This window comes from Psammomys obesus, unplaced genomic scaffold (genome assembly GCF_907164565.1).
Source record: "Psammomys obesus unplaced genomic scaffold, mPsaObe1.curated_primary_1811, whole genome shotgun sequence".
Lineage (NCBI taxonomy): Eukaryota > Metazoa > Chordata > Mammalia > Rodentia > Muridae > Psammomys > Psammomys obesus.
The window spans coordinates 12885002-12911252 of record NW_026596234.1 but is presented as its reverse complement, the minus strand read 5'-3'; the positions used below and the strand labels follow the sequence as shown (position 1 = coordinate 12911252).

General features: G+C 42.1%; 1 protein-coding gene across 2 annotated transcripts in view; it reads right to left on the bottom strand.

Moving 5' to 3' along the window:
- Positions 1–25034, bottom strand: part of Ncoa5 (nuclear receptor coactivator 5) — a 33506-nt gene extending 8472 nt beyond the window's left edge. For both annotated transcript variants that reach the window (XM_055596092.1, XM_055596093.1), the window contains exons 1-5: positions 24799–25034; positions 13682–13748; positions 3747–4073; positions 1621–1757; positions 455–581 (exon numbers count right to left, since the gene is read on the bottom strand). In XM_055596092.1, the coding sequence (XP_055452067.1) occupies positions 455–581; positions 1621–1757; positions 3747–4073; positions 13682–13719 (629 nt within the window). In that variant the 5' untranslated portion in view covers positions 13720–13748; positions 24799–25034. The remainder of the gene's footprint in view (positions 1–454; positions 582–1620; positions 1758–3746; positions 4074–13681; positions 13749–24798) is intronic.
- Positions 25035–26251: the final 1217 nt, after the last annotated feature.

The following is a 26251-nucleotide window of genomic DNA, read 5'->3' as shown; positions in this document are numbered from 1 at the left end:
CACGTGTGCATGTACATACACCACACACACACACACACACACACACACACACACACACACACACACACATACAGAAAGAGGGAGGAAGGGAGGAAGAGAATAAATAACAGGAAAGAGAAGCCTTGTCATTAGCAAGTTTGCTATGCTGAGAAGATACATGTCCAGAGTCACTGCCACTCTGGCTCTTCAAGTAGAAACATGGTCAGAAAGAGGGCAGAAGCAAAGAAAGCAGTGCTAACACACTAACAGAGAGCATGTCTTGCTCATAGTTGGACTTTCCATTTAAGCAAACTAAAGTGACACCATTGGCTCAAGGCAGTTTATATTGGGTTTTCTGTCACTGAGTCAAAGAACTCTAGCTCAAACAATAACAATAAACCAACAGGTCAGTGAGTCGATCTGCTAAGCACTGACCTTTTTCCATATCAAGGAGAAACAAGCACAGGATTCTTACTTAGTCTGTTTGTTGACCACAATAACAGAGCAATCCACAGGCCTCTCAGCATCAAAGCGCCGCTGGATCTCCTCAAAATACTGACGATAAAGCTCTTCTCTACGTCGTTCCTCACGTTTCAAACGCTCTGCAAGACACCATCAGGGAAAACCTAAGTAAGGGATGCCCTTCTGTAATGTAGTAAGACTTTCTGAATTCTCACATCTGTTGTTAAAAATTAACCATTTTAATTATTTTCTACTATTTTAAATCCATCAAGATGGAAGTAACTATGGGTGACTGGGATGGCCACTGTAATCCTTTAATATAGTCCTACTAAACCAACCTTAAGAAAGGCAGTTAGCTATTTATGTTTAAAAAGGTAGATCAGCCAGAGTGCTAACTCATGCCTATATAATCCCAGCACTTGGAAGACTGAAGTAGGAAGACTGCTGAGTTCAAGGTCTACCTGGCGTACACAGTGAGCTCTAGACCAGCATGGGCTACTCTTGTTAAAAAAGAAAAGAAACAAATAAAAGTTGGGAAAGATGGTACATGACAGGGAGCTGGAGACAGGCCTGGGCTATACCAGACTGTCTCAAAACCAAAAGGTAAACGAGCCACGATCTAGTTCTCTGAATCCTCCCCCAACACTGAGCACTGTCATTCTTTTAATTTCTGTAATGTTTCTAATGTAATTTTTTTTCTGGACTTTTTTTGGAAACAAATCAAAGTGCAAATTTTATAATACCCAGAACTAGTCAAATGGGCTAGAGTGATTACATTCTAGAACTGTAATGAGGTTCCTCCCATTTCTAATTGGCCAGTATAAAATAATATGAAAATCTTTTCAGAAACAGTCGAGAAACCTAGGTTGTAAAAGGCTTGTCTTTACCTAAAAGAGACACTATTAGTTAAAAATGATAAAGACACACAAAACCTCACACAGTATGTGTGGTCAGTTACCTGTAAAACAGGCAAAAAGACAAGTGAATCTCAGCACCTCACCTGCAATCATCTGCTCATTTCTCACTGCTCTTTTCCATTTCCTGTTGGATGACTAAACTACAGATGATGCTGGTTTGCATTTAAAAATCAACATTAACATCTGTGGACTCAGGTGCTGGTGCCCATGAATCTTTGGTGACTCCCTGCCCAGTAATGGGAACAAAGTGCTACAACTTCACCTTTTGCACGAGACTGACTCTCTGGGCCAGGAGGGCCTCGTCCATCAAAGCTGTCTCTGTACCGGTCAAAGTAAGAGTCATCCTTTCTCCGGTAATAGTCATCCACCCTCAGATACCGGTCGTAGGAGCCTTCTCTCCTGAAAAGTTAAGGACAATTTCTCAAGTTACAATTCTGTCCTATCCTGCAAAAATCATATGCAGAAAATGCTTCAAAACTCAAGTCCCTCCAAAGCAGTCTTAGGATTCAACACACAGGTTTGTAGCAGGACTTGTTTGTCATCTCTGGGGCATGACTGAATTAATTCCATCTCACAAAATGAGAGGGACTTGGGATGAAAAAAGAGATGGTATAAAGATAGCACCTGAGCAAATGAAAAATGGCTATTGGAGGAACCATTTCCTATGCCTTCCTTGACACTTCCCTATGCATTTAAAAAAATGCCGTAAAGTGCGCATCAAAAATTTGCCATTCTCATGTCTTTTTAAGGCAGGGTCTCACGTGGCCTTGAATTTGCTCTACAGCCAAGGCTGGCTTTGAGACCCTGGACTCCTGCTTCATTTCCCTGTCCTGGGATCACAGGTGTACATCACCATAATGGGCATTAAAGCCATCTAAGTGCACACTTCATCTGCACTGCCATCCCAATGTCATGCAGCTGTTACCATTATCCATTTCCAATTGTCAGATACCCTCAATCAGAATCCTACATCATTTGCCTGCTTTCCCCAGCCCCTGACAACCTCTATTTCCTGTCTTTATGGGTTTGTCTAGTCCAGGGATTTCATATAAGTGGAATCACAGTGTCTGCTTTTTTGTGTCTAGCTTATTTCACTTAGCACAGTGTTTACAGTGTTCACCTGTGTCTTAACATCTACCAGCATTTCGGTTTTGACTGAATAACATCCCATTGTATGGTATAGACACCTAACACTTCTAATCCAATCATCTGCTGATGGGTATTTGGGTTGTTTTGGCCTTATGGTTTATATGGCTAGTGCTGCTGTTATCACACTCATATGTGACTATTTGAATCTTTCTCAACTCTTTGTGTGTGTGGTGTCTGTATTGACTGTGTAGACACCAAAGGTTGATGTCCTAGCCTTCCTTGATCATTCTACACATTATTTTTGAGAGTGGTCTTCTTGCCTCATCTCTCTGTGCACTACCACACCCGGCCACTAAACTATTTAACTATACACCACTGTACTAACAGTTATTTTGCATCTTTCCCAAAAATCATTAGATATATCCTAGGAGGCATTAAGTGGGTGCTCACTGTGGCTTTCATCTACACCTGTCTGATGGCTCATGATGTGGAACATCTTTCATGTATTTCCTGACTAGCTATACCCGTGTTCTTGGGCATCCAACCTAATTTATACTCTATTTCTGCTTCCATTTGTATAGCATTGTCTTTCACAAAACAGACAGATCTGGATGCTTTTTTGTTTAAGATTTATTTATTTATTATGTATAGTGTTCTGCCTGCATGTATGCCTGCATGCCAGGAGAGGGCACTAGATCTCATTATAGATGGTCTGAGTCACCATGTGGTTGCTGGGAATTGAACTCAGGACCTTTAGAAGAGGAATCAGTGCTCTTAACCTCTGGGACCTTTAGAAGAGGAATCAGTGCTCTTAACCTCTGAGTCATCTCTCCAGCCCCATGTTTGTTTGTTTCTTGAGACAGGGTTTTTCTGTTTAGCCCTGGCTGTTGTCAAACTCAAGAGATGTGCTTGGTTCTGCCTCCCAAGTGCTAGAAAGGCATGCATCATCACCAACCAGCTCCAGGTGCTTCCCCCAACCCTCCTCAAAGACAGGGTTTCTCTGTGTAGCCTTGGCTGTCCTGGACTCGCTTTGTAGACCAGGCTGGCCTCAAACTCACAGCAATCTGTCTGCCTCTGCCTCCTTGAATGCTGGGATTAAAGGTATGTGCCACCACTGCCTGGCTCCAGATGCTTTTAATAAGCACAATTCACTAGTCATTCATACATTCAGCAAACTTACTGAGTGCTACTTGACAGGCACAGAAGTATAAGGTTACTTATATAAAGTTTTCAGTACGTGCAACTGAATACACCTAAGAGATCCTAACAAAAAAGTAGACAGGCTAGCTCTGGACATACCTGTATAGAGGATCTCGGGAGTCTCTTATATCTCTATATCTGTCATATACAGGGTCTCGGTAATATCGAAAATCTCTAGAGTCTCTTAGATCACGTAAATCCCGAAAATCCCTTAGGTCCCGAGCTTCACGTATATTTCTGCTGTCTCTGTGGTCCCGAATGTCCCTGCTGTCCCTGTGGTCCCGCAATTCCCGAGGGTCTCGAATGTCTCTGCTATCCCGAGCATCTCGGCCATTTCTGCCATCCCTGGACTCTCTCCTTGGACTTCCTCGAATTGGAGAGCGATCACGCCGTGTATCTCGACTATCTCCAAAGCCATATGGATCCCTGTGGGAGTTAGCAAAAACATGCTAAGACAAAGATACTCTGAGTGGCCAACCCTTTCAGATCTTTATAAGAGAATGCCACCTCCCTCCAAGCATTTTTCTCTAAAATACAGCACTTGAAGAGTGAGAATGTAAATAAAAATTTTAAGAAAACCACTCATCTTGTTAGGCCTAGAAGTTTCTAGAACCTCAAGAGATTAAAGCATCAAAGGAAGTATGCATGTACAAAAGCCAACAGTTTTGGCTGGAGTAGTAGCAGTCATCAGATTTCAGGTGCAATTCAGCTTCTTACACAAGCCAAGTTATCTCTTAAGTTACAACAGGTTTTCAGAGCGTTTTCCCCTAAAGTCTATTTTTTTCTCCCACAACCAGTATCTGAAAAAGACTTTACAAGTCAGAACTTCGGGGCACAGTAAGTGTTAAGATTCATGATGGAAAAGCCATCCTTTCAACTCTTTATGGGAGAAAGTGCCACCCTTCAAGTCTTCCCTCTCGTCCACAGCACTTCAACAGCAAAGCAGGACTAGAATTTTAAGGACAGTCATTCCATCGGTTACCCTGCTCAGACACAATCTCATATGGAAAGTTAACAGTTCTGAAATAATCAGTGTGCGTACTGTTATTGGTAGCAGTTTCTTGCAATCTAAGAGTCTGCATGGAATATACTTCGTTTTTGCACAAGATTTTGCTTTTCATTTTTAAGTGTTTGAAGGCAATAATATGCTTGCATGGCTCTAACTCAATATCCTTCACTAGACATTTCAGTCACTAGAAACTGATCCTCAACAGACTCCAATCTAACCCAGCCAATCATCTGCAGTGTTCACTTCTTCAGTTGCCAGTGCCTAAGTTCTTAAGTTAGCTTTGAGTCTTCTTCCCCATCTCCACTACCTAAATCTTTTCTCTGCATCCCTTCAAATGTATCACTCCTACATAAGGCCTTGTTTCTGTTATACCAAAAAATTTCCCCCAAATCAAAAAGCCAATCTTGATTTCAATTCATTTAATACATCCTAAACGCCTATCTCTACCGATTACCCATCTCCCCTTGGCTCTCCAGAAGTGCTGGGCAGCCTAACAATTCCTCCTCATTTCCTGGTTCAACTTAAGTTTGCTTTTACAAGTTAACCCAGAAACATACCTGTTCCATACTTGTGCTCATGTGGTTTCTCAATTTCCTAGATGAATCCAAGTTCACCCAACCCTCACAGGCAAGCCCACATGCCATTTTCCAGCCACTTCCTCAAGTCTTCCTAGTAACTGCTTTCTCCCTGCTAAAACCTCCATGTCTGTGACTCACCTTACCTGGCACTTATCTTTGTAAAATGTCTTAAAAAGTCTGACCTACTTTCAGGATTAGCTCTTCCATAAAACCTGTCCTAAACTTTTGATCTTCTCCGCAAACAGTCTCCTCCCCCACTTTCTTTTTTATATTAATTAGTTTATTCACTTTGTATCCCAGCCGTAGCGCCCTCCCTCCTCCCATCCCAATCCCACTCTCCCTCCCTCATCTCCTCCTATGGCCTTCTCTCACCCACTTTCTACCTCAGTAAATGACACAGCTGACTAGTCACTCAAGCCAGAAAGCTGGATGTCATCATTCCTGCTCCCAATTATGCCAGTTTTCTCCTCTGAAAACTGGTGTCAGTTCTGCCCAATTTATCTTCACTGGCACCACTGAATGCTGATTCTCAACTTTGCCTTCCAAAACCAGAGAAAGAACCTTTTAGAGTCTCCGAACTGCTCTTGCTTCTTGTTTTTGTTCAGAAAGCCTGCTCTTGAGCAGACATTTATATAGTAAAACCCTTTGTTTATTTCCCACCTTACTTAAATTAAAAACAAAACAAAACCTTCACCAAGGCTAAAAAGAGCCTGGATGAGCTTTAACTATATTCTCCAAGTGTGCTGCACTTTCTCCCAGGCTTACCACTTTCTTGCCCATATGAGCTTTTCACTTACAACTAGCCAAGATTTTTCCTGATCCCTTTGTGTAGCAGGACTGAAGTCATATTCCTTTCCTAGGTTTCAGTATAGAAATATCCCCTACACCCTGATTCTTTTAAGTTTATTTTCTGAAAATTGAGACAGGGTCTCATAGCCTAGGCTCATGGTCCTTCTGAGTGCTGGGATTACAGGTAATGTGTGCCACCACATCTGCTTGCCTGTTAGTTTAATGTTTTGCTAGGTATGGCAGCACATACCTGAAACTCCAGCACTCAGAAGGCTAACGTGGAAGGATTGCATGACTTTGTGGCTAAACTAGTACACACAGTGAGCACAGACCAGCCACACACTGGCACCATGCCTCAGAAGGAGGGAAAAAAATTACTTTCTGCTCCTAAAATTTCAAGGTTATAATTTTTGGGGTGGGACTAGGGGTTAAACTCAAGGTATCATGGATGTTAAAAGTGGGTACTCTACCACTGAGCTGCACCCTGTCCCAACTACTCTGTACTTTCTTGTATCATTTAGCAAAATTTTAGTTCTATATTCATTTCATGTATCTTCTCTAGTAGACTGCAAATTCTACAGGGACAAAGATGTCAGTCTGATTTCTGCACCAGAAACAGTACTACACAGAACTATGTTGGGAAGAACATGTTCCTACACATACTATTACTGCCTTAGCAAACTGTCTTGAGGTAACAATCACACAGTGCACATTTAATTAACACTGGACCACATGCACAACAGTGTTCCTTTAAGACTGTATCACAGAGTAGCTGTCTGTCTGTAAGTCTACTTTATACTGTTTACAACACAAAAAATTTGCCGGAGGCACGTTCTGGAAACACAGCCTCTCCTTAGGCAGAAAAAGGTGTTATCTGTTTACAGAAAGCTGTCTTGAAGGCTGTGTCTCCAGGATTCAGCAGAGTCCAGGAAATGTTAATAAATTTAACTATTTTACTTAACTCTAAGCTTTCCAAGAGACCTGTCGCTCATCACCACTGCACATATTACACATTTATCACAGAAATGGGAGAAAGCCCCAACTTCCCTTCATTCTCAGAGCTACAGCAAAAGCAATTTAAATGCAATCTTGCTTCTAAAAAATCCTTTTCTGCCTTTTTTTTTTTTTTTTTTTGAGATGAAGGACTTGTTAGGTGGTTTAGCTGGTTTCAAATTCTAGGTTCAAGAAAGCTTTTCTGCCTCAGCTCCCAGAACATCTGTGACTACTCTGGTACTCTATTTCAAGGTTCACCAGTACTCTTTGATTTGTGGGCACAATCATACAGTAGCTAGATGTTTAAATGAGTGCTAACCATTCTTACCAGAAGCAAGTACAGACTAAGACTGCCCAAGCTCTCCTGCTACATAAAACATATGCTACAGTGTCAAATGTGGGCAAACAGGATACAATAGGAAATGACAAATACAAAGTACGTTTAGATTATTTGTGACTGGCAAATATACCTGCATTTGGAAGTGATTAGAAGTGATTAGAAGTAGTGATTCCATTAGAAGTGGAATCAGATTTCAAGTGTTCTTGACAATCAGGATATAAAATCATGAGCTTGGTCGGTCACAAACCAAACAAGGCCTTACGTTGGATAAGAGAACCATGTCACAGCATGTTATCTGCAGCCTTATGACAATTATAAATGCCATTCTTGTCATTACTGTTTTCATTTTTGTGATGTTCCTACATGCTAAGTAAGAATGCCACCAGTCTACATCTCCAACCCAGATGTTCTTGTTCTTTCTGTTCCACTGAAGCATCTTACCTGGAAGAGTTTGCCTTTGCAGGATGACCATAAAACCTTGCTTTCACAGCCTGGGTCCATACTTCTTGTATGGCACAACCTTCCTTTCCCTTCCCTCAAAGCCTTTGAGGTCCACGGGCAACAAAGCTAATAATTCTCTTCTGGATATTCACAAAGGGGAACGGATGGAAGCAAAGGAGTTGTGATGGTACAGGTAGTCCAGATAGCAATTATGCAAAACAAAATTTCCCTTCTCTAAATGAACAATATGGCAGACTGTTCTGGAGGCAAAAACAAAAACAAAAACAAAACCCTTTCAGGGCCACTTTAGGACCCAAACAACAAAGTTCTCGGAGCAGTATCACTCTTGTTTCTTATCCACCATCTTTCTCAAAACAAAAACACAGTTAGTAAAGGAGTAGTACTGTGCTCAGCATCAAAGAGAGGACAAGCCTCCTGCATGAGGCGCTTGAACTCAGATGATAACTAGGTTAATTGTTATAAGCAAGTTTCTGGAGCACAAAAAGTTCACAGGATCACTGCAGGGCACCCAGAGGTATTTTACAAAGGGAAGCCAAAACAGCATACTTTCAAGTACGTCACCACTAGAGACCAAGAAGGAACAGAACTTAAACAGCAGCACCAGAGACAACAAAGGGAGGCATGTGGTCAACACACAATTCTGCTACATGTTCTTGATCTATTCGCAGGGAGGGGAAAAGGGAGGCAAATACTTTGTTTTAAAAATTTCAAATCACTGGGGAACATTTTAGAGATAAAATGGGGATGGGTGAGGGGAAAAACCATGGTTCAACAGCCAGTGACACACTTCTAGTTGACAGGCTTCCTTTGCTGGAACTTGGAGGGTACTAGGCGTCGGAAAGCACACAAAGAACTGACAGATGGTAAACTTACAAGGCTGAGACGGACTTGAGCTGTTTTTCAGCAAGCTTGAAACACCAGATCCAGGACAGTTTTCCTTGTCTTTGGCTATACGAGAGGTTCAGAAGAAAAGTCCTATTTTCTTTCTTTTCTGTCACTCATTCCTTTTTCCTGTGTCCACTGCAGAATTGTCCTTGGTAGGGTCAACCTTCATTTGACCCTGAGAAAAATCCATCCGCTCTTCAAATTCCTGTCAGATTCTGCCCACAAATACCATTATCTAAATGGCTAGATGTGGTTGTGATGTTGACCCTCTACCACGATAGCCCATGTGGTGAGAGATAAAGGACTCAGAGAACTCTACCATCAAATGCAGGTAGGAAACCGGGTGCAGTGAGCTGCACAATTCACAGATGTGAATTCTGCGAGAGCTCAAGCTTCTCTCTCGGAAGCATGTTGGCTTCTTTGCTGTTAGATGTGGCACTTTCTTGAGAGCAGATGACTTTCTTCAGGTGTAAGAGAAGAGGCAAATCATAGCCCAGAGTCTTCCACCATGAGGCCATTGAGGCTGGGGCAATCTCATACCACAGGAACAAGCAGTTATTGAAGTTATTAAGACCACATGGATAAGGTGAAAGCACGCCAGGTGGATATAGGATTTCTGTCCAGAGCCAGGTTATTATTCTGTCCAGAGCTAATCCCTAGCAGCTTTCACCAGAGAGGTACCATGCTCAACATCGTTCACAAATATAAGAGCAGAAATCCTTTGAAGATCTTTTGGTGTGGAGAAGGTAATGTGTTGTTCTTTACGTCATATGGGAAGGTTTAGAAAACAGTACTTGGAGGCCAACTCAGCACCGTGGTGTGCTCTAAGATTTGATTTTTAATGTGGACTGTAAACAACAACTTTGAAAATTTGGGGCATGAGAATTGTAACTCAGTCACTACAAGCAGAACATTGCCTATTTACCAGCTACGGACAACTTTGATAAGTATGCAGTACACTAAAGCGGTCCAAGGAAGCAGCCCAAAGGTTGTACACAAAGGATCCAGGTTGAAATGTGATCCTGAGTAGGAATCCCTCATGGCAGATTTCATGCTTGGACAGGCCAGCAGGATCAGAATCAGACCTTGACAGCTGGAGTCATTAGGGAGGCACATTACTGAACACAGAGCAAACCCAGCAGAACTGTGGTTCACAAAGATGTCTAAAGATGTGATAATTTTGTGAAAACTCCCAAAGATAGGTGTTTTGACACTCAGGGTTAAAGTCCAGCAAACAAGTGTAAAGAAGGTCTTGCCAGCTCATCTAAAAACAATTTTTGTTTTAAAGTAGACAGCATGAAGACATAAAGGCATATCTTAAAGAAAATACTGGTTATCAGTTCAGTGTCAAGCCTCACTCCTAGAACAGCACAACCTTGTGCTGGGGCATACGGAAGGATCAGGGCTGCCCAGTAAAGGCAATTCAATTCCCAATACTGGAATTGCCTCAAGGCTTTGACTGGATGCATGCAGTCCTAAGGGGCTGACAGTTCAGAAGTCACCGTCCTTCCAGATTAATCTGCTCTGCCCTGCCTATACTTGAATTCCACTACTGTTCTACTGGCATGTCCAGAAAATTAGGCATAGGTAGGGAATTAACCAGAACAGCACTGCTTTATTTCAGTACATTTACTTTGTCTTGATCTATGTGTTTTGTTTTTAAGGTAAAAATTTGGGCTTCTTTGTTCAGGTTTTGGGTAGTGCTCAGAACAATTTTACCAAATGTGAGCATCCTGTTTTTCCCTGAAACAAGTAAGCATAAACATACAGAACTTCATCAGGCTAAATAAATAATACACTGAGGAACCCAGTCACATATCACAAGAAAAACTGCTAATAAAATCACTAGCCTAGCAATCCCTCTTGCTGACTGTGAACATGGTAGAAAGCTACTCTCTAATGACATTCAAGCAATCTTAGTTTGGAGCTTAGTTCTGAGGTATACCAAGGTGACTTCATGTTTGTTTGTTTATCTAGTAAGGAGAGTATCTGAAAAGGCTCTCTTTAATGATGCTTATATATTTGTTTGTTTGTGGGAAGCTATTGTTAAAAAAGAAAAAAAATATTATTTCTTCCTGTGGTGGTCTGATTAAGAATGGCCCCTGTAGGCACATATATTTGAATGCTTAGTCAACAAGGACTGATGACATATATTTGAAAGGACTAGAAGATTAGGAGATGTTGGAGAAAGTGTGTCACTGGGGGTAGATTTTGACGTTTCAAAAGCCCATGCCATGCCCAGAGTCTCTCAGCCTGTGGACCAGCATACAGCTTCAGTGTCATGTGTGCTGCCATGCTCCCTGATCATGGATGATCATGGACTAACCCTCTGAAACTGTTAAGAAAGCCCCCAACTAACTGCTCTCTTTCATAAGTGTTGCCCTGGTCATGGTATCCTTCACAGCAACAGAAGACAGACTAAGACATTTCCCTTATAGATGATATTATAGAGCCACATTAAAATGTGGCTCTTGGGATGAAAGGAATCTCTCTAATTTAGTGTCCAGACCATGGTTATATTGGATTCCAAAACAGTGAGCTAATTTTTTTCCCAAAACTGCAATGTTGAATAATGATCAACTAGCAATGTGAGAAGCACCTAGCTAAGCATGCCCTTTTAATTCATAAAACAGTGACTATTCTATAAAGTGTGTTTTCTTTCTTTTTTCATTTCCAATCTGTAATAATACAGCTTATAACTATCCAGAGATCACAAGAATCACAGGGGGAATTTTTCTAGTAGAGCCAATGTATTCATGGTTACAAATTTCACATTCATTTAAACCACTTAGTTGAGAAAAATATACACTAGAGCTCTTTGGAAACTGGACACATTGTGTCTCCTCTTTCAAGTCATTGGCAACTACAACTTTGATCTGAAAACTCGTAATTCTGAAACTCTTGGCTACCCCACTGTATATTTACTGAAGAAATGAGTTAAGAATAGAAATGGGGATGCCCTACATCCCCATGAAAGGAGGTATCACATGGAGACTTTTTAAGTTTTAAGAATTTGTGTCCTCATACATACCGTAAGTCAACCAATGCAGTATTTACCTGTAAGCCACAATCATTTTTTTTCTTTTTTTGAGACAAGCTCTAGTCTTGAAAACTCCTTTTGCCTTCGATTCTCAGGTGCTCTGATAATGGCATGTATCACCACACAGTTTACGTGGTGCCAGGGAATGAACCCATGCAAGTCAAAGTGCGGGGCTTAGTGCATGCAAGGCAAGCCCTCTATCAACTGTGCTACACTTCCAGCTGGTCACAGGCATTATGATGTTAGAAGAAACAAAGCAGTACAATGTGCCTTCTTGTACAGTAAAACCAATGGATGGCTAGACATCCACGGGACGGCTGTGATGGCATAGCTGCAGTCGTGGGGCTTGATTCAACTCCTCTGTACAGGCAAGAACGGACAAAGAATTCTGCTGAAATTAGAAGCATTGTTTTGCTTGCAATGTCAGCATGAACTCTGCAGAGTACATAAATGTAATGGATTTTGCCAGCTAGAAAACTCCTTCCCACTGGAGAAATGGCTCAGCGGTTAAGAGCACTGGCTGTTCTTCCAGGTCCTGAGTTCAATTCCCAGTACCCACATGGTGGCTCATCTGAAGGAGATCTGATGCCCTCTTCTGTCATAGGTATACAAGCCAATAGAACACACCATATGTATAAATAAATCTCTGGAAAAAAAAAAAGAGGGAAAAACACCTTCCCTTCATGTCCAAGTTAGATAAAAACACAAACCACATAGGTGGCTCTGTCCAAAAGCAGAATAGCTGCAAGTCATGTACAAGCGCTCAGTCAAGTACATTCCCAGGTCTCAGGGCTGGTACAGCCTATGTGCATTAGGGTTCTGTTTGGACAACTAAGCTTAGTTCAAGTAGGAGATGTAGTTTAAAAATTAATTTCTTTCTCTGTGTGTGTGTGTTTGTGTATGTATAGGAGGTGCCACGGCGCACACATGTGGAGGTTAGAGGACAACTTAATGGGAGTCAGTTCTCTTCTTCCACTATGTTAATCCTGGGGCTCCAACTCAAGCTCCAGGGTTGGTGTCAAGTTCCTGTTCCCTCTGAGCCATTCACTGGAATATACTTTATGGCAGGATGTAGTTTCTGTGGAAATCTAGCATTTTGCCTAAGAGCAAAGGCAAAATCCAGAGCACACATGAAAGCTTTTGAGATCCATCAGCTATGAATTACATTGCATTGGTTGCATCCCACACGAAACTGCATACACTACATCCCACCTGCACACCGCTACCGGACCACAAAATATGTATACAATCTCAATGGAACACTAGCAAAGTTCTCCTTTGTAGCTTGGGAGTACATGCCACGACCGTGACTTTTTTGTCAATACTGGAAGGAAGACCATATTGGGGAAATGCCTTCTGTGTTCAGAAAAGCTCAGAAAAAGGAAGACTTTTGAGAAGTGGAGTGTTTTGCCCTTTTTATTTCCCTTCAAACAAGTAACCCAAACATGCGAGCACACGGATCTGCAGCACAGGCACAGCAGCAATCTCTCAAGCAGCTCTTCCCTGGGTTAACCCAGGTTAACATTTGGACCGGCAGCAATTTGCAACGAAGAGTCAAATCTCTGCTACCTGCTGCAGTGCAACACAGCAGGCATACATCAACACGACCCTGGGACCCTCCTCCTGGTCTGAAGGCTCCCAATGACACGCGAGCTGGGGAAAGACAGAGGTCTATCCTCTTCCAATTGCCTGCAACTCATGCTGCAAGCTGAACTTGCTGGTTTTGTCACCGAAAACACAAAGCTTCCTACAGAGGAAGCTGTATCTCCTGATGAATGATTTTTAAAAGCAGCAAGGCCCTTCAGACAAGGTTCTTGTTTGCTTGAGCGATTCTGATTTGTTTGGGGGTTAAAGAAAAGACCATTGATGTGTGAAGTTGGGCTTAACTCCCCAGAGCCCAGCTCTCCCAAGGTAACTCACTGCTTCAGGGTACTTTACCTTCGTGTGGGGCTGGGTCTTGATGGAGCCGTATTCATATTTCTTCTTTCCGCTGCCTTATTAATATCTGAAAAGAATAATCAACCCATCTGTTCAATGCTAAGGAATAAAAACAAGATCATCAGCACATTTTAAATGAAAGCAACAACCGAAAAGGAAAAAAAAAACCTACAATGGCAACCAGCTGGTACAAGGAAATCCATTCAGAGACATACTGGCACTTAGGCAGCTATTATTATTAAGTTAAGACAGTACAGTATCATAACGTACAGGTAAAAAATGATCCTGTATTTTGTACCTAAAATGTAACGTGTAAATCTGATTACACAATATCTCAATATCTCAAAACCCTGCCAAACCCTAAGCCTAACATTCCCCTGGCCATAGGGAAGGAAAGGTGGTTGTCAGTTGGATCCCCCTCCCCTCCTGGAAGAAAAGATAAGCACAGTGTGGGAGGAGAAAAGAGAAGAGGTAAATAATTCTATTTTATGTTACAAAAAAGCTAACATTAATGGTCTTAAAACATCACTATTCAATGAAGCATAGCCTTTTAATGTACTTTGGGTTGTTTTCCACTGAATGAAAAATCTTCCAGAATGAGATGTATAGAAGAAGCTAATTTTTAAAATCAAGGAAGTTGATTTGTTCACACCTATAAGCTAAGGTAAGCATGAACATTTTGCACGCTGATTGTAAGAAACCACTCCTGGTCAACTTTCATTTAGAGAGGGCAGCATGTGCCACGGATGAATAAGGGAGGCACCAGAATCTCTGAGAGCTTAGAGAAAGGCCAATGACCACATGCAGTTAAAGCCTACTTTATTAAAAACAAAATACACCCACTCTTCAAAACCTGGAGATAAAACACCATATCCTAAGAGATAATTGAGTACTTAAAGAAACACACTGATCTATGTCTCAAAATAACAGCTGATCTTCTTAGAAAACAAATGAATGCATTGGAATTTCCAAACTCTGACAAGTGAAACACACTGCATCCTACTGCAGTACAGCTTCATTCCTTCCATTTGTTCCATTCAGTTAAGAGAATCATAGCTAATTATTCAAATGATATTAAACACTCACTTAATAGAATGTTTTAAAATAGTAACTATGCATTAAAACAAAACAAAACAAAACAAAAAACCCCAGCAGTTTATTATGTGCAAGACCACAGCAAAAAATGTGAAGGCTCCACTCACTCTGTAAGCAGCCATGGCCAATTTTCATTCAAGTGAGGAAAGATCTGTAATTCCACTTAAAATCAGAAATCTCTATATTATGACAAAAACTGAAGTGAATATAAATTTACATAGCCAGAGAAACTTATTCTATCCAAATGATCCTTACCTTTTGAATTACAAAGACATAGGCTATAATCTCTACTTAAAGTCAGGATATATTTTCTTTTTCTTTTTTGGTTTTTTGAGACAGGGTTTCTCTGTGTAGCCGTGGCTGTTCTGGAACTCATTCTATACACCAGGCTGGCCTCTAACTCACAGAGATAAACCTGCCTCTGCCTCCCAAGGGCTGGAATTAAAGGCCCGTGCCACCACACCAGGCTCAGGATATATTTTCTATGTAAGAACTGACCAGTAGCTGGCCAGAGCCATGATACTGCAGATGGAGTGTCTGTAATTTACATTTCTTTAAGTTCACAAATATCTAATCACACACATTATATAATGACAGGCATCACAGTAAATAACATTTAAAAAAAAAAACTGTGTGCATGCATGTGTGAGGGCTGGATCTTTTCCTTCTACTACAATGGTTCTGGGGATAGAGCTCAGGTTGTCAGGTTTGGCAAGCAGTTATCTTTACCCACTAAGCATCTCTTTAAAAAAAAATGTATAATTGTGAAGAACAAGTTCAGCTTTGCAAGGGCTTACTGATCTAGCCTGCTCATTTTACACTTCAAGTACAGAACAGCTGGGATTTGGAGGAAATATATCTTTAAATATTTACTTAGTTTTCAAAATACCACTGGGATACACGTGGTATGTGCATATTGATGGGGCTGTTTGTATCACAAGCTGACTTGAACTCAAGATCTTCCTGCTTAATACCCTAGAGTGCTTGGATTTTTTCAGGTGCCACATTGCTCCCTGCGGTGCTATGTTAACTGGTAAATTTCCCTCTGCATATAAAAGAGTATTATATCCAGTCTGTGAGTGCTACCATCGAGGAATTAGGAGATAAAAGTGGTTATATACTATGAAAATTTGAGGCAATACTGGTTCCAGATAGGAAGGGGGATATTTTATATTCAAGTTGCCAGAAACAATTTTGCAATTGAAAGGTTAAAGAACACTTAAGATTATATACTTAAGCTGTTTTTATGACAATTGCTTGTGTAGCATCTATTCTCCTTGAGTATTACAAAGCAATGATATATGTAGATGTGGCTTACGTTTCCTCTACCAAAAAAAAAAAAAAAAGAGGGCTCAACTTTTATATATTTCCTTTCTTCTTTCACACTAGCATCAAATTCAAGACAACCTTCCTGTCTCAGTCTTCCAATGCTGGAATTACAGATGTGAGCCACCATGCCTGATTTTGTTTTGTTTGTGGTGCTAGCTATGCAAGTTGTCTGCCACTGAGCTGCACCCTCAACACAAACTACTTCTTTACTTTAGAGCCAACACACCTTTTCCTGTGGTGTGGCAAATGTCTGACGTTCTACCTTCATTTCAGAATGCCTTAATCTTTCAGCCTGGCTGACATACAGAGACAATGAAATGGAATTTTCTGGCTAAGAATCTCATTCAGGAGGACTGCCCATGTTAGGACAGGGTTGACAGGTTTTCAAAGACAGTGAAAACATCATCACCAACACTGTTATTGAGTCCCTCACAATCCTAGGACACGCACAGAACATCTGGAAACTGAGCTCCTGTTGCTGGAGGCAGAGGTTTAGGGAATTGATCTTTGAAAATGTACAATCAGTTATGAGTGAAGGAGCTTTTGTATTAATCACATTTTCTTCCTGACTCCTCAGAGAGCTAGATAGCCAACATCAAGGGAACAGAAATGACATTAATCTAAAGAAGAAGAAAAAAGGCAGCAAGAGTCAGAACTTTTTTTGTACATGAAATGGGAAATTATGATTGGATAGAAGTTAACCAACAGCAGGGTGGCAGCAACTTCGGAGTCTTTGCAAAGATAGGTGAAACACCTCTGAGTAGAAAAGGGAAAGGCATGGTTCCTTTCTTTCTTATGACATATTTTTCTGGTCAAACACCTTTATAAAACCCAAAGTGAGTCTCTAAATGTCTTTTCCACTTTCCTTTGGATGTTACTTTGTATAGTTTACTAATTTTATCAGCCAGATGAGTGTCATTCAATATCTCCAGAATCACCAGGAGCTATATAACCTCAGCTGGAACAGCTTGTGATTTCCAAGCAGTCTTCTGAACGCTTCAAGTTAAAAGCACCTCTCAGTTAAAGATTTTTAAGTCAAGAAAACCAACACCAACTGAAAGGATTTACAGCAAAATGAAAAACTGGGAAAATAATCAAAGAAAATATGTTACACAGAAGTCGCAGAGCCATTTTAAATCACAAAAGAATAAGGTAAAGAATTCCCAAAGACTGCATAGAGTCCAATCTATAGTTTTGTTGTTGTTGTTTTGTTTTTTTTTCTGAGACAGGGTTTCTCTGGGTAGCCTTGGTTGTCCTGTACTCACTTTGCAGCCCAGGCTGGCCTTGAACTCGGAGACTTGCCTGCTTCTGCCTCCCTGAGGGCTGGGGTTACAGGCGTGTATGACCCCACCTGGCTCCCAATCTACTCTACAGTTTTATTTCAAACCAATATGATAGCAGGCAGGGCTCCACAGCGACCCTTGAGTGTTATAAATACGTGTTACATTCACAGTACCATTAACTGTTTTCTCTCTATCTGTCTGAAATCGTTATAAAACAAGTTTTTTGGGGTTTTTTTTGTTGTTGTTTGTTTGATTCTGCAGTACTGGAGATTGAATATAGGGCCCCATGCATATGAAGCGAGCTCTTTCTACTGTCGAGCCACAGATAAGTCCTTCAAAACAACCTTAAAACTAGCTTTTTCTACTTAGCAGGCTACAGCAACAGAAAACAATGATGATGAAACATAAGAGCAGTGTGAGCCATGAGACCTGAATGGCTCATAGCACCAATAATACTGTTGAAAGACTCCAGATATACACATAACTCCAAAAACTGCCAACAAACAAAATCAAATTTCCTCCAAAGTTTAGCTGAAAACCAACTAACAGCCAGACTGACTTAACTGGCATTATATGAAGATGACACCATTGGAAAACCAAACCCATAAAGACAGCAGATATCACCTACTGCATTTCCCAAGTTGGAGGAAAAATGACAGGGTTTCTAAAGGAAGATGGCTTTGGTGACACACTTAAATCAGAGACAACATTATGAGTTTTAGTGTCACAGGTCAGAGATAAGAAAATGCCATGCTTGCTGCATTTTTTTTCTTCTAACAACCCTTTAAGCTAAGCTCACTCTGAATACTACACATTCCTTCATATTTATCCCCTTCACTAATTATTAAACTATATTAGCATAACATTCCTGGAAACAGGAACTTACAAAGTGCTCACTCTGTCCCCAAGCCTCTACAGTGCACCATGTGTGTGATTTGATTCAATATTCTATACAGTGAGACCTTGTCTCAACAAACAAACAAACAAACAAACAAACGGTTTCCAAATTGGAGATGAGGGAACCTAAGGGTCACAAAAAGCATGTGGTTTATCTTAGGCTACTCTACTATCAAAACACAAATCTGAAGTTCTGGGAGTTTGAAATCTCTAGTACTGTGTCAGCCTGCCATCCCTCTGTGAGGAGTGGAGACAGCAGATCCTGAGGCCAGCCATCCAGCCTAGTTCAGTGAGAGACCCTGTCTCAAGGCAATACTGTGGAGAGCAATATGTCCTACTCTGACATCCCCATGTACACATACGTTCATGCTCGTGTGTGTACTATGTAAACACATTTTCAAACCCACACAAAAAGCAAATCTAGAACTCAGATCCAAGTTCAACCAACACAAGGTGCTTACATATCAGGCTAAGCTACTCCCAACAGGGATATGGTTTCCATCTAGAACACTCTTACTAGGACTGATCATGGCCCAGGGGAACCTGGAAAAGGGCAAGTCTACGCTGGACTCCCAATGTTTGAATGCCTCACCAATACTCAGTGGAGTACAATTTACTTATTTAAGTCCTGCTTCTATCAATTTCACTCTTCAGACAAATACTGTTTTTGTTTTGGCCTCTAGTTCCAAATTCTCCTGCCTCTGCCTCCTGAATATTGGGATCAAAGGACTCAAACAAACAAAAATCAAAACGAAAAAACCTATTAACATTAATTTCCTGATTTTAATTGTGAGACTGTGTGTGTGTGTGTGTGTGTGTGTGTGTGTGTGTGTGTGTGATAAAGAGAGGGAGAGAAAGAGAAAGAATGCAAGCGAGCTTGGGCACACTAAGGATTGAAGCCATGGCGTTGTGCAGGGTTGGCAACACCCTACCACTGAGCTCACACTTGTCTCACCCTTGCTCTCTCTTTGAGCTTAACTTTTCAATTTATTCTATTTTTCAGAAATTCAAATAAAAAAAAATCCACAAATAAGTATAGCACTCACCCCTCAAAGAAGCTTCTTTTTGCAGCAAATGACTATTACAGAGATCCACAAACTGGCCAAAATGCACAGAACATGGGACCATGGGATGCTCAATCCCAATTGATACATTTAAAACATAACCCCTGTATGTGTATACTAAGGCTGAGAGAACATCTTGGAGGAAGAGGTGGAAAGACAATGTTATGAACCAGAGAACCAGGACAGTATCTTGCAGACATGGCAGGAAAGACATACTCATGAAATTTCAAGAATACTCTTCTCAAAAAAAAAAAATTACTATTGTCTAAACAATATTTGCATAATGACAACATCAGCTCACATGTCAATGTAGATAGGAAAAAATTCACAAGACCCTATCATGATCTTTTGAAAATGTCTCTACCTCTTTCTTTCACTGTCAAACCAACAGTCCCTAAAGAATGCTACTATAATGTGCAACATTCTGTCCTTTAAATTAAAAGGAAAAAAAAAAAAAAAGAATACAAAATGAACTGAAACCACCAAGCTTCACTTTAACCAGGCTTCAACACTTTAATAGCCAGTCTATTATTTCAGTATACTATTCACAAAGAAAACAAACAGCCATTCTTCATTTTCTTAGCAACACTTAAAGTTTTTTTTTTTTAATATTTATTATTTATATGGTATTCTGCCTGCACACCAGAAGAGGGCACCAGATCTTGTTATAGATGGTTGTGAGCCACCATATGGTGGCTGGGAATTGAACTCAGGACCTTTGGAAGAACAGCCAGTGCTCTTAACCTCTGAGCCATCTCTCCAGCCCCCAACACTTAAAGTTTTTATAGGAACAAACATCATCATCAAACATCATCTTAGCTTTTAATTCCATGCTGGGGATGGAACAAAGGGCCTTGAGCCTCTAGGCAAGTGCTCCAGCACCAGCTTCACCAAGCTGTCTTAACTTTTTTGTTTGTTTGTTTTTTGAGGCAGGGTTTCTCTGTGTAGCCTTGGCTGTCCTGGACTCACTTTTTAGACCAGGCTGGTCTTGAACTCACAGAGATCCACCTGCCTTTGCTTCCTGGAATGCTGGGATTACAGACATGCACCACTGCATCTGCCTCATCTTAGCTTTTTAAGTGGGCACTTGAGCAGGGGCAAGTACATTCACAGTCAGAGGGAAGATTCTCAATCTTTTCAGCTTACAAAACTGAAGCTCTATGTCCACAAAATGAAACCTTCCCATCCCTTCTCTCATACACACATGCACACACACATACATATATATATATGACATGTCTCTCTCTCTCTATATATATATATATATATATGCATACATACATATATACAGACATATTCCCACATATATTACATACATACATTCATTCCCTATGTCACACTGCTTTAATGATCATGTGTCAGTACCTCCTGGGAAGTTCATTAAAAATCAATTCCTAGGCCCTCCCTGTCTTAAGTTGAAAGAATCTGAGTATTGATACCAGTCTTTTGTATTTTAAATTCTCAGGAGACTTTCAACAAATATTTTGGAAGTACTAGTCTGTTACCTATTTATTCCTCTAGCTTACACAATATAACATAGTTAGGCCTTCCATTAAAAGTCTCCCTAAACCCTGTTCAACTAGAAATAACAAATATTCAACTGTCAGAAAGAAAATCTAGTCAGAGCCAGGATTATTAACCGATAGTGACAACTTCTGGCTTATATTAAACTTGTTTTCAAGAGTTAACTTTAACAATGGTTTCAGATGGGTAGTGGTGGTTGCATGCCTTTGATCCCAGCACTTGGGAGGCAGAAGCAGGCAGATCTTGGTAAGTTCAAGGCCTATGGGTGAGTTCCAAGACAGCCAGGGTTACACAGAGAAACCCTGTCTCAAAAAATCAAAACAACAAAACAAAAAATGGTTTCCGCTTCATAGTTTGGACTAGATTGCTTCTTGGCTTTTTGATAAGTTGTAGTGTAGTCTGAAGTAGAAATAATAGGAATATTTAGAATGTCTGTGGATCTTTTGATAATTAATTCCTTACATTCAGAAAAATGCCTTTTCCTAACAAGGAGTGTCTACTAAGATCCCAATGTCTGCTTATTAACTTTAACAGTGTGGATATGAAAATATATATGTGGCCAATTTAATTCCTCCACACACACCCCCAGTTGCATTTAGGTACTAAAACAAAATGCCTCAAAGAGGACTCCCAAGAGCAAAATACTGACAGCTCTGGCTTCCAGAATTAGCAGTTTGCTCTTCATTAGCCAGAGAACTACGTAACATGCTTTCAAAAACAATAAATTCAGTACATTAAATGACAGCATCAGATCGTATTCTTTCTCTGACCAGGAAAGGAGGTGGCGGGTGAAGTGAGCCCATGACTGTGTAGTTACTAACTTTAGCCAATGGAAACCTGTGCTGACAGCCCTGTTTCCTTTGGTGGTCACAGTGTGATTATACTTCTTAGACAGTTTCAGGAATTGTATGTTTCCATATTTTAGCTACTGTCACAGCATTTTCTTCCTAATAGTTGAACAGGGTTTAGGAAGACTTCTAAATAGAGTGCCTATATGTATACAATATAACTGTATGTATATTGTGTAGGCTGGAGAAATAAATAAGATATTGGAACCCTGGTACTGCTTTAGATAGAAGCCTTACCCTTACCTTCCACTAAAGGTTCTATTAAGGTTTTCTGTTGGGCACTGCTCCTTTAACTGACAGTTTAACTCTGTTTAAGCAAAATAGCCTACCTAACAGTATATGCTGTTCACAGGATAAATCTTTTAGTACAAAAAAAAAAAAAAAAAAAAAAAAGCAGCTGACAGTGAGCTTTAAAAGTATCACCCTCAAAGAGATTTTGTAACTATTCATACACCAAAAGGTGTACAGGAAGCAAAGGGGTAAAGGGGTATTAGGATACTTCTTTGGGAGAACACTTAACTGGAAGAGTTCATGGGAAGATAGAGGGAAAGTCATAAGGAGATTGCTGCCATCTCTGGGACATACATATTTGCATGTAGTTAGCACACAGAAAAGCCTCAGAACTCCTGGACTACGGGGTGCCACACAATACAGCCTAGTTCTTCCTATGAAATCTTTTATCTCCAACAATATTGTCTTGAACATGTTCTTAATATGTATGTGATCTTGGGCAAGAAATCTTAAAGCTCATTGAACTCTCATTTTCATACATGCACAAAACCTCAGAACACATAACACCACTGCGCCCATCTTAGAAAATAACTTGCAGAAGCAAAAGTATGGTATTTACAATGTGCACTAAGAGCTGTGGATTCCCTTTGCAACTAAGCACCAATTTAAAAACAGAGACAACATTTCTCATGTGGGAAGTCAAAAGCAGAAAACTGAAGGGCACAGTCCAAAGGTTTCCTTTTTGTAAAAGGTTTTTCATTCTTAAAAGCACAGGTGAATTCCAGTTCTCATAGTAGCAGCAAGCTTAGAAAGGCACTGCCATCTGCAGGCCACAGACATGGAGCACCTTAATGGTTATTTAAAATGTAGTTTCTGAGCAAAGCTTTGCTATTTATTTTTAGCTTGGAGAACTGGTGGATGAGGCTCCACTTGCTTAAGTTCTGAAATGGACTCCTTAGTAAATTAAAATTTACCTTTCTTCTTTGTACAGGATTGCTGCTTAGACATTTGAGGACAATGGATGTTATCTTATTTTTGGTTCTACTCTGTGTTCATACAGAGGCCAGTCTTGAAAATTATAGATTTCCCCCGAAGAATACATATTTGTCTTATAAAGCCCTTGGTTGTGGGGTATTTGGAATAGCCCAAGTTGGCTTTTCTGTGTTTCCTTTCAGAAACTAAAGTAAATCTGCTCTCACACTTTATAAAAACCGAACTTATGAATAGATAACTAATGGGACATGGAACAGTTGATATCTAGAAAAATGCCTTCCATTTGGTCTTGCAATGTGGTCAGCTTGCCAGCACACAAGGATATACAGTTTCTACATTTAAATAGACTAGGCATTTCAGGGGTCCCAACGAATATATGAAAGGTGAAAGATGAGCTAAAGGAAGAAACAAAGCAAAGGAAGGGAGACATGCATGTTAACTTTTGGTCACGTGATCTCCAATACCCACAGGCAAAACTAGGGCCTTGTTCCAAAATACTAATAAAAATTATTTTCACACTCATAATGATACACAAAAAAGAGCAAATGTACGGTTGTCAAAAGCCCTGTCAGAATCTGCAGAAACATCCTTTTACGAACTGTCAGAACTGTCAAGGTGGCTACCATACCACAACTGATGTAAGAAAACTGAGGCGGCACACTCAAGAGCATCTGAGGGATGGTTCTTGAAGCTCCTGGGACTAGCGTTTCTAAGTCAGTAACCGCAACCTTTTACAGCGAGAAAGCTCAGAATATTAACGATCAACCCGAAGATCCCAGGGCCTGTCAATGGGATCTGGAATGCCGAAGGGGGGGAAAAAAAAAAAAGAAATCCACACACAGTGAAAGACATAACACGACAATTAACCCCGTACTCCTAGGGCAGCGGTTCCCAAAGCCTGGAGCGCACAACTTCAGGAGGAGGAACAAGGACACAAGTGTTGATTTTAATACACAGGTATTTATTATTATTATTTTTTTTTACGAGCTTTAGAAAAATAACTGGCTTTCCATTATACGGTCTGGGATTAAAGTTTCCGCCTTAAACAAATGTATTTAAGGGGGACGGAGGGGGGGGCCCAGAGTCAGTTTGAAGAAAAACATTGAACATTTGGTAAACAGTACAGACGGTAGGCGGACTGGGAGGGTGCCGCGCGAGGGACGGAGGATGGGGAGACGTGGTCCTAAGCAAAGCCCCTGGCCCGATACCGGGGAGCGGTTCCGGCGCCGTGTCCGTGTGAACCCCGGGCACGGTCTCTCTCGCCTGCTTCTCCGGCCTCGGGGTCCGCGTCCAGAGAACGGGCGAGATGTCACAGAAGTTGACATCTCGAGAATGCGCCCGGGGCGACAGCGCTCCCCAAGTTGCTCGGCGTCGGGACCCCGCCGCCGAGAGCCGGGGTCGTCGACCCGGGGTCGAATCCCGCCCGGCCTTGCGCAACCGACTTGCCGAGCGCCCCGACCCCGGCCCGCCCCATCCCCGGGGTGGGGGGTGGGGGGGGGCGAGCGGCTTGACAAGAGTCGAAAGCGGGGCGTTGCTCGATGCTACAATAGACGCGCGCGCCTCGGAGGAGAGGCTGCGACGGGACACGGGCCGCGGGCCGCGGCGCCCACCTCGGGCCACGGTCGCCCGCCAACCGGGCCCGCCGCTCGCCGGCCTGGGCCGGACCGGAGCCGGAGGCGGCCGCGCCCCGCCCCGCCCCGGGCATGCGCAGCCTCACGCGCGTCAGGAGAAGAGGCCGCGGCCGCGCGGCGAACGGGCCCGCCCGCCTCGGCGTCCCGTTCCCCCTTCCCCCCCGAACCGCCTGCCCACCGGGACCACGCTCCGGCGGACGGCCACCGCTTCCCGGCACTCACCGCTACCAACGCGGCCGCCTCCCCGCCGCTCCTCCGCCTCAGGCCCGCCGCCGCCGCCTCAGCCTCAGCCCACCTGCCCGCCGTAGGACAAAGGCGCCACCAACCGACCGGCGCGGGCACGAGGCAATGGCGGCCGGGGCGTTTGGTGGAGGTGGGGGCAGAGGGCGCGCACGCAGCGTCTGCCGCGACGGCGTCGTAAAGAGCGTGCGGCTTTCCGGCAGGGCTGGGTGGAAGCGTCCATCTCCTTGGCGACGAGGGCGAGAAAGTGGCTGTGGGGCGGCGGTTGAGAACGCCAGCGGTTGCCTAGTAACGGGGTCTCTTGGCGAGGACTGGTTCCACGCCGGCGTCCGGCAAAGGACTTCAGACCGGACTTCGGTTTCCAGACCCCTTTCCCTCTTCCGAGAGAGCGACAGAGTCCCCCAATGCATTCAGCAAACGGACTGTAGATCTGTGTAGTGGAGGAGATGCTGTACCCAACCCAAGAGAATGTGAAAGAAAAGATCACAAGAGACGAGAGAGGTGAAGGAAAAAGCTGTATTTGCCTTTAAATAGGTTGTGTGTCCTATGAGTTTCACTGACAGCGGGCGAAAGGCCCCCAGGGGTAGAGTCGAGGTTCTTCTGGAGTTATTTCTTCGAGGAATATTCAAGGTCAAAACCAAATTCCCTACAAGTAACTGTCGACCAGGAAGCATGTAAAAGTTTTGCTTCTTTTAAAAAAGAATTTTTTTTTTCATTTAGAGTTTGTCACAGAGAATGGCATTTTCTAACAGTTGTGAGATCTCCATTAATCAAAGCTATGACCACATGAATCGCCTCAGGGAACTCCTCAGATGCCGTCGGGTCTGGAATCACACAGATCAAGTAAAACGGTGGCTGTGGAATTTGAACACTGTGAGAGGCTCAGTTGCTTTGAACATCAGCTCCTATATGATGAACATCTGCTCACCGACTCGCTGTTGTACATCCGCTACAAAGACCTGAAAATTTGGCTGGAGAGGTGGTTCTGCGGGGGAAAAGGTCATGCTGATGACCGAGTTCAATGCGCGCGCGCGCACACACACACACACACACACATTAAAAATAAATAAAACAGAAGCCATCTGGTGTATCAGTGCACATCTTTAACCCCAGAACTTGGGAGGCAGAAGCAGGCAGATCACTATGTGTTCAAGAAAACTGTTTTTTTTTTTCTTTTCTTTTTAATTATAAAGTAATCCTTTAAAAGACTCTGTGATTTGACATGTGCCTACCTGCTAGGAACCATCGTAGCAAATAGAGACCCTTCTCTGTTCTCGTGGAGGGTAGAAGCTGGTAGAATTCAGGTTGAAAAAAATCACACTAGAGTGTGTAGCTGCACACACAGCTGCTGGTGGAAGAAGTAGGCATTCTCAGAGGCTGCAGCTGGAACCTAATTTTTCACACATGTAAAATAGTCGTAAAAAAATGACGGTAA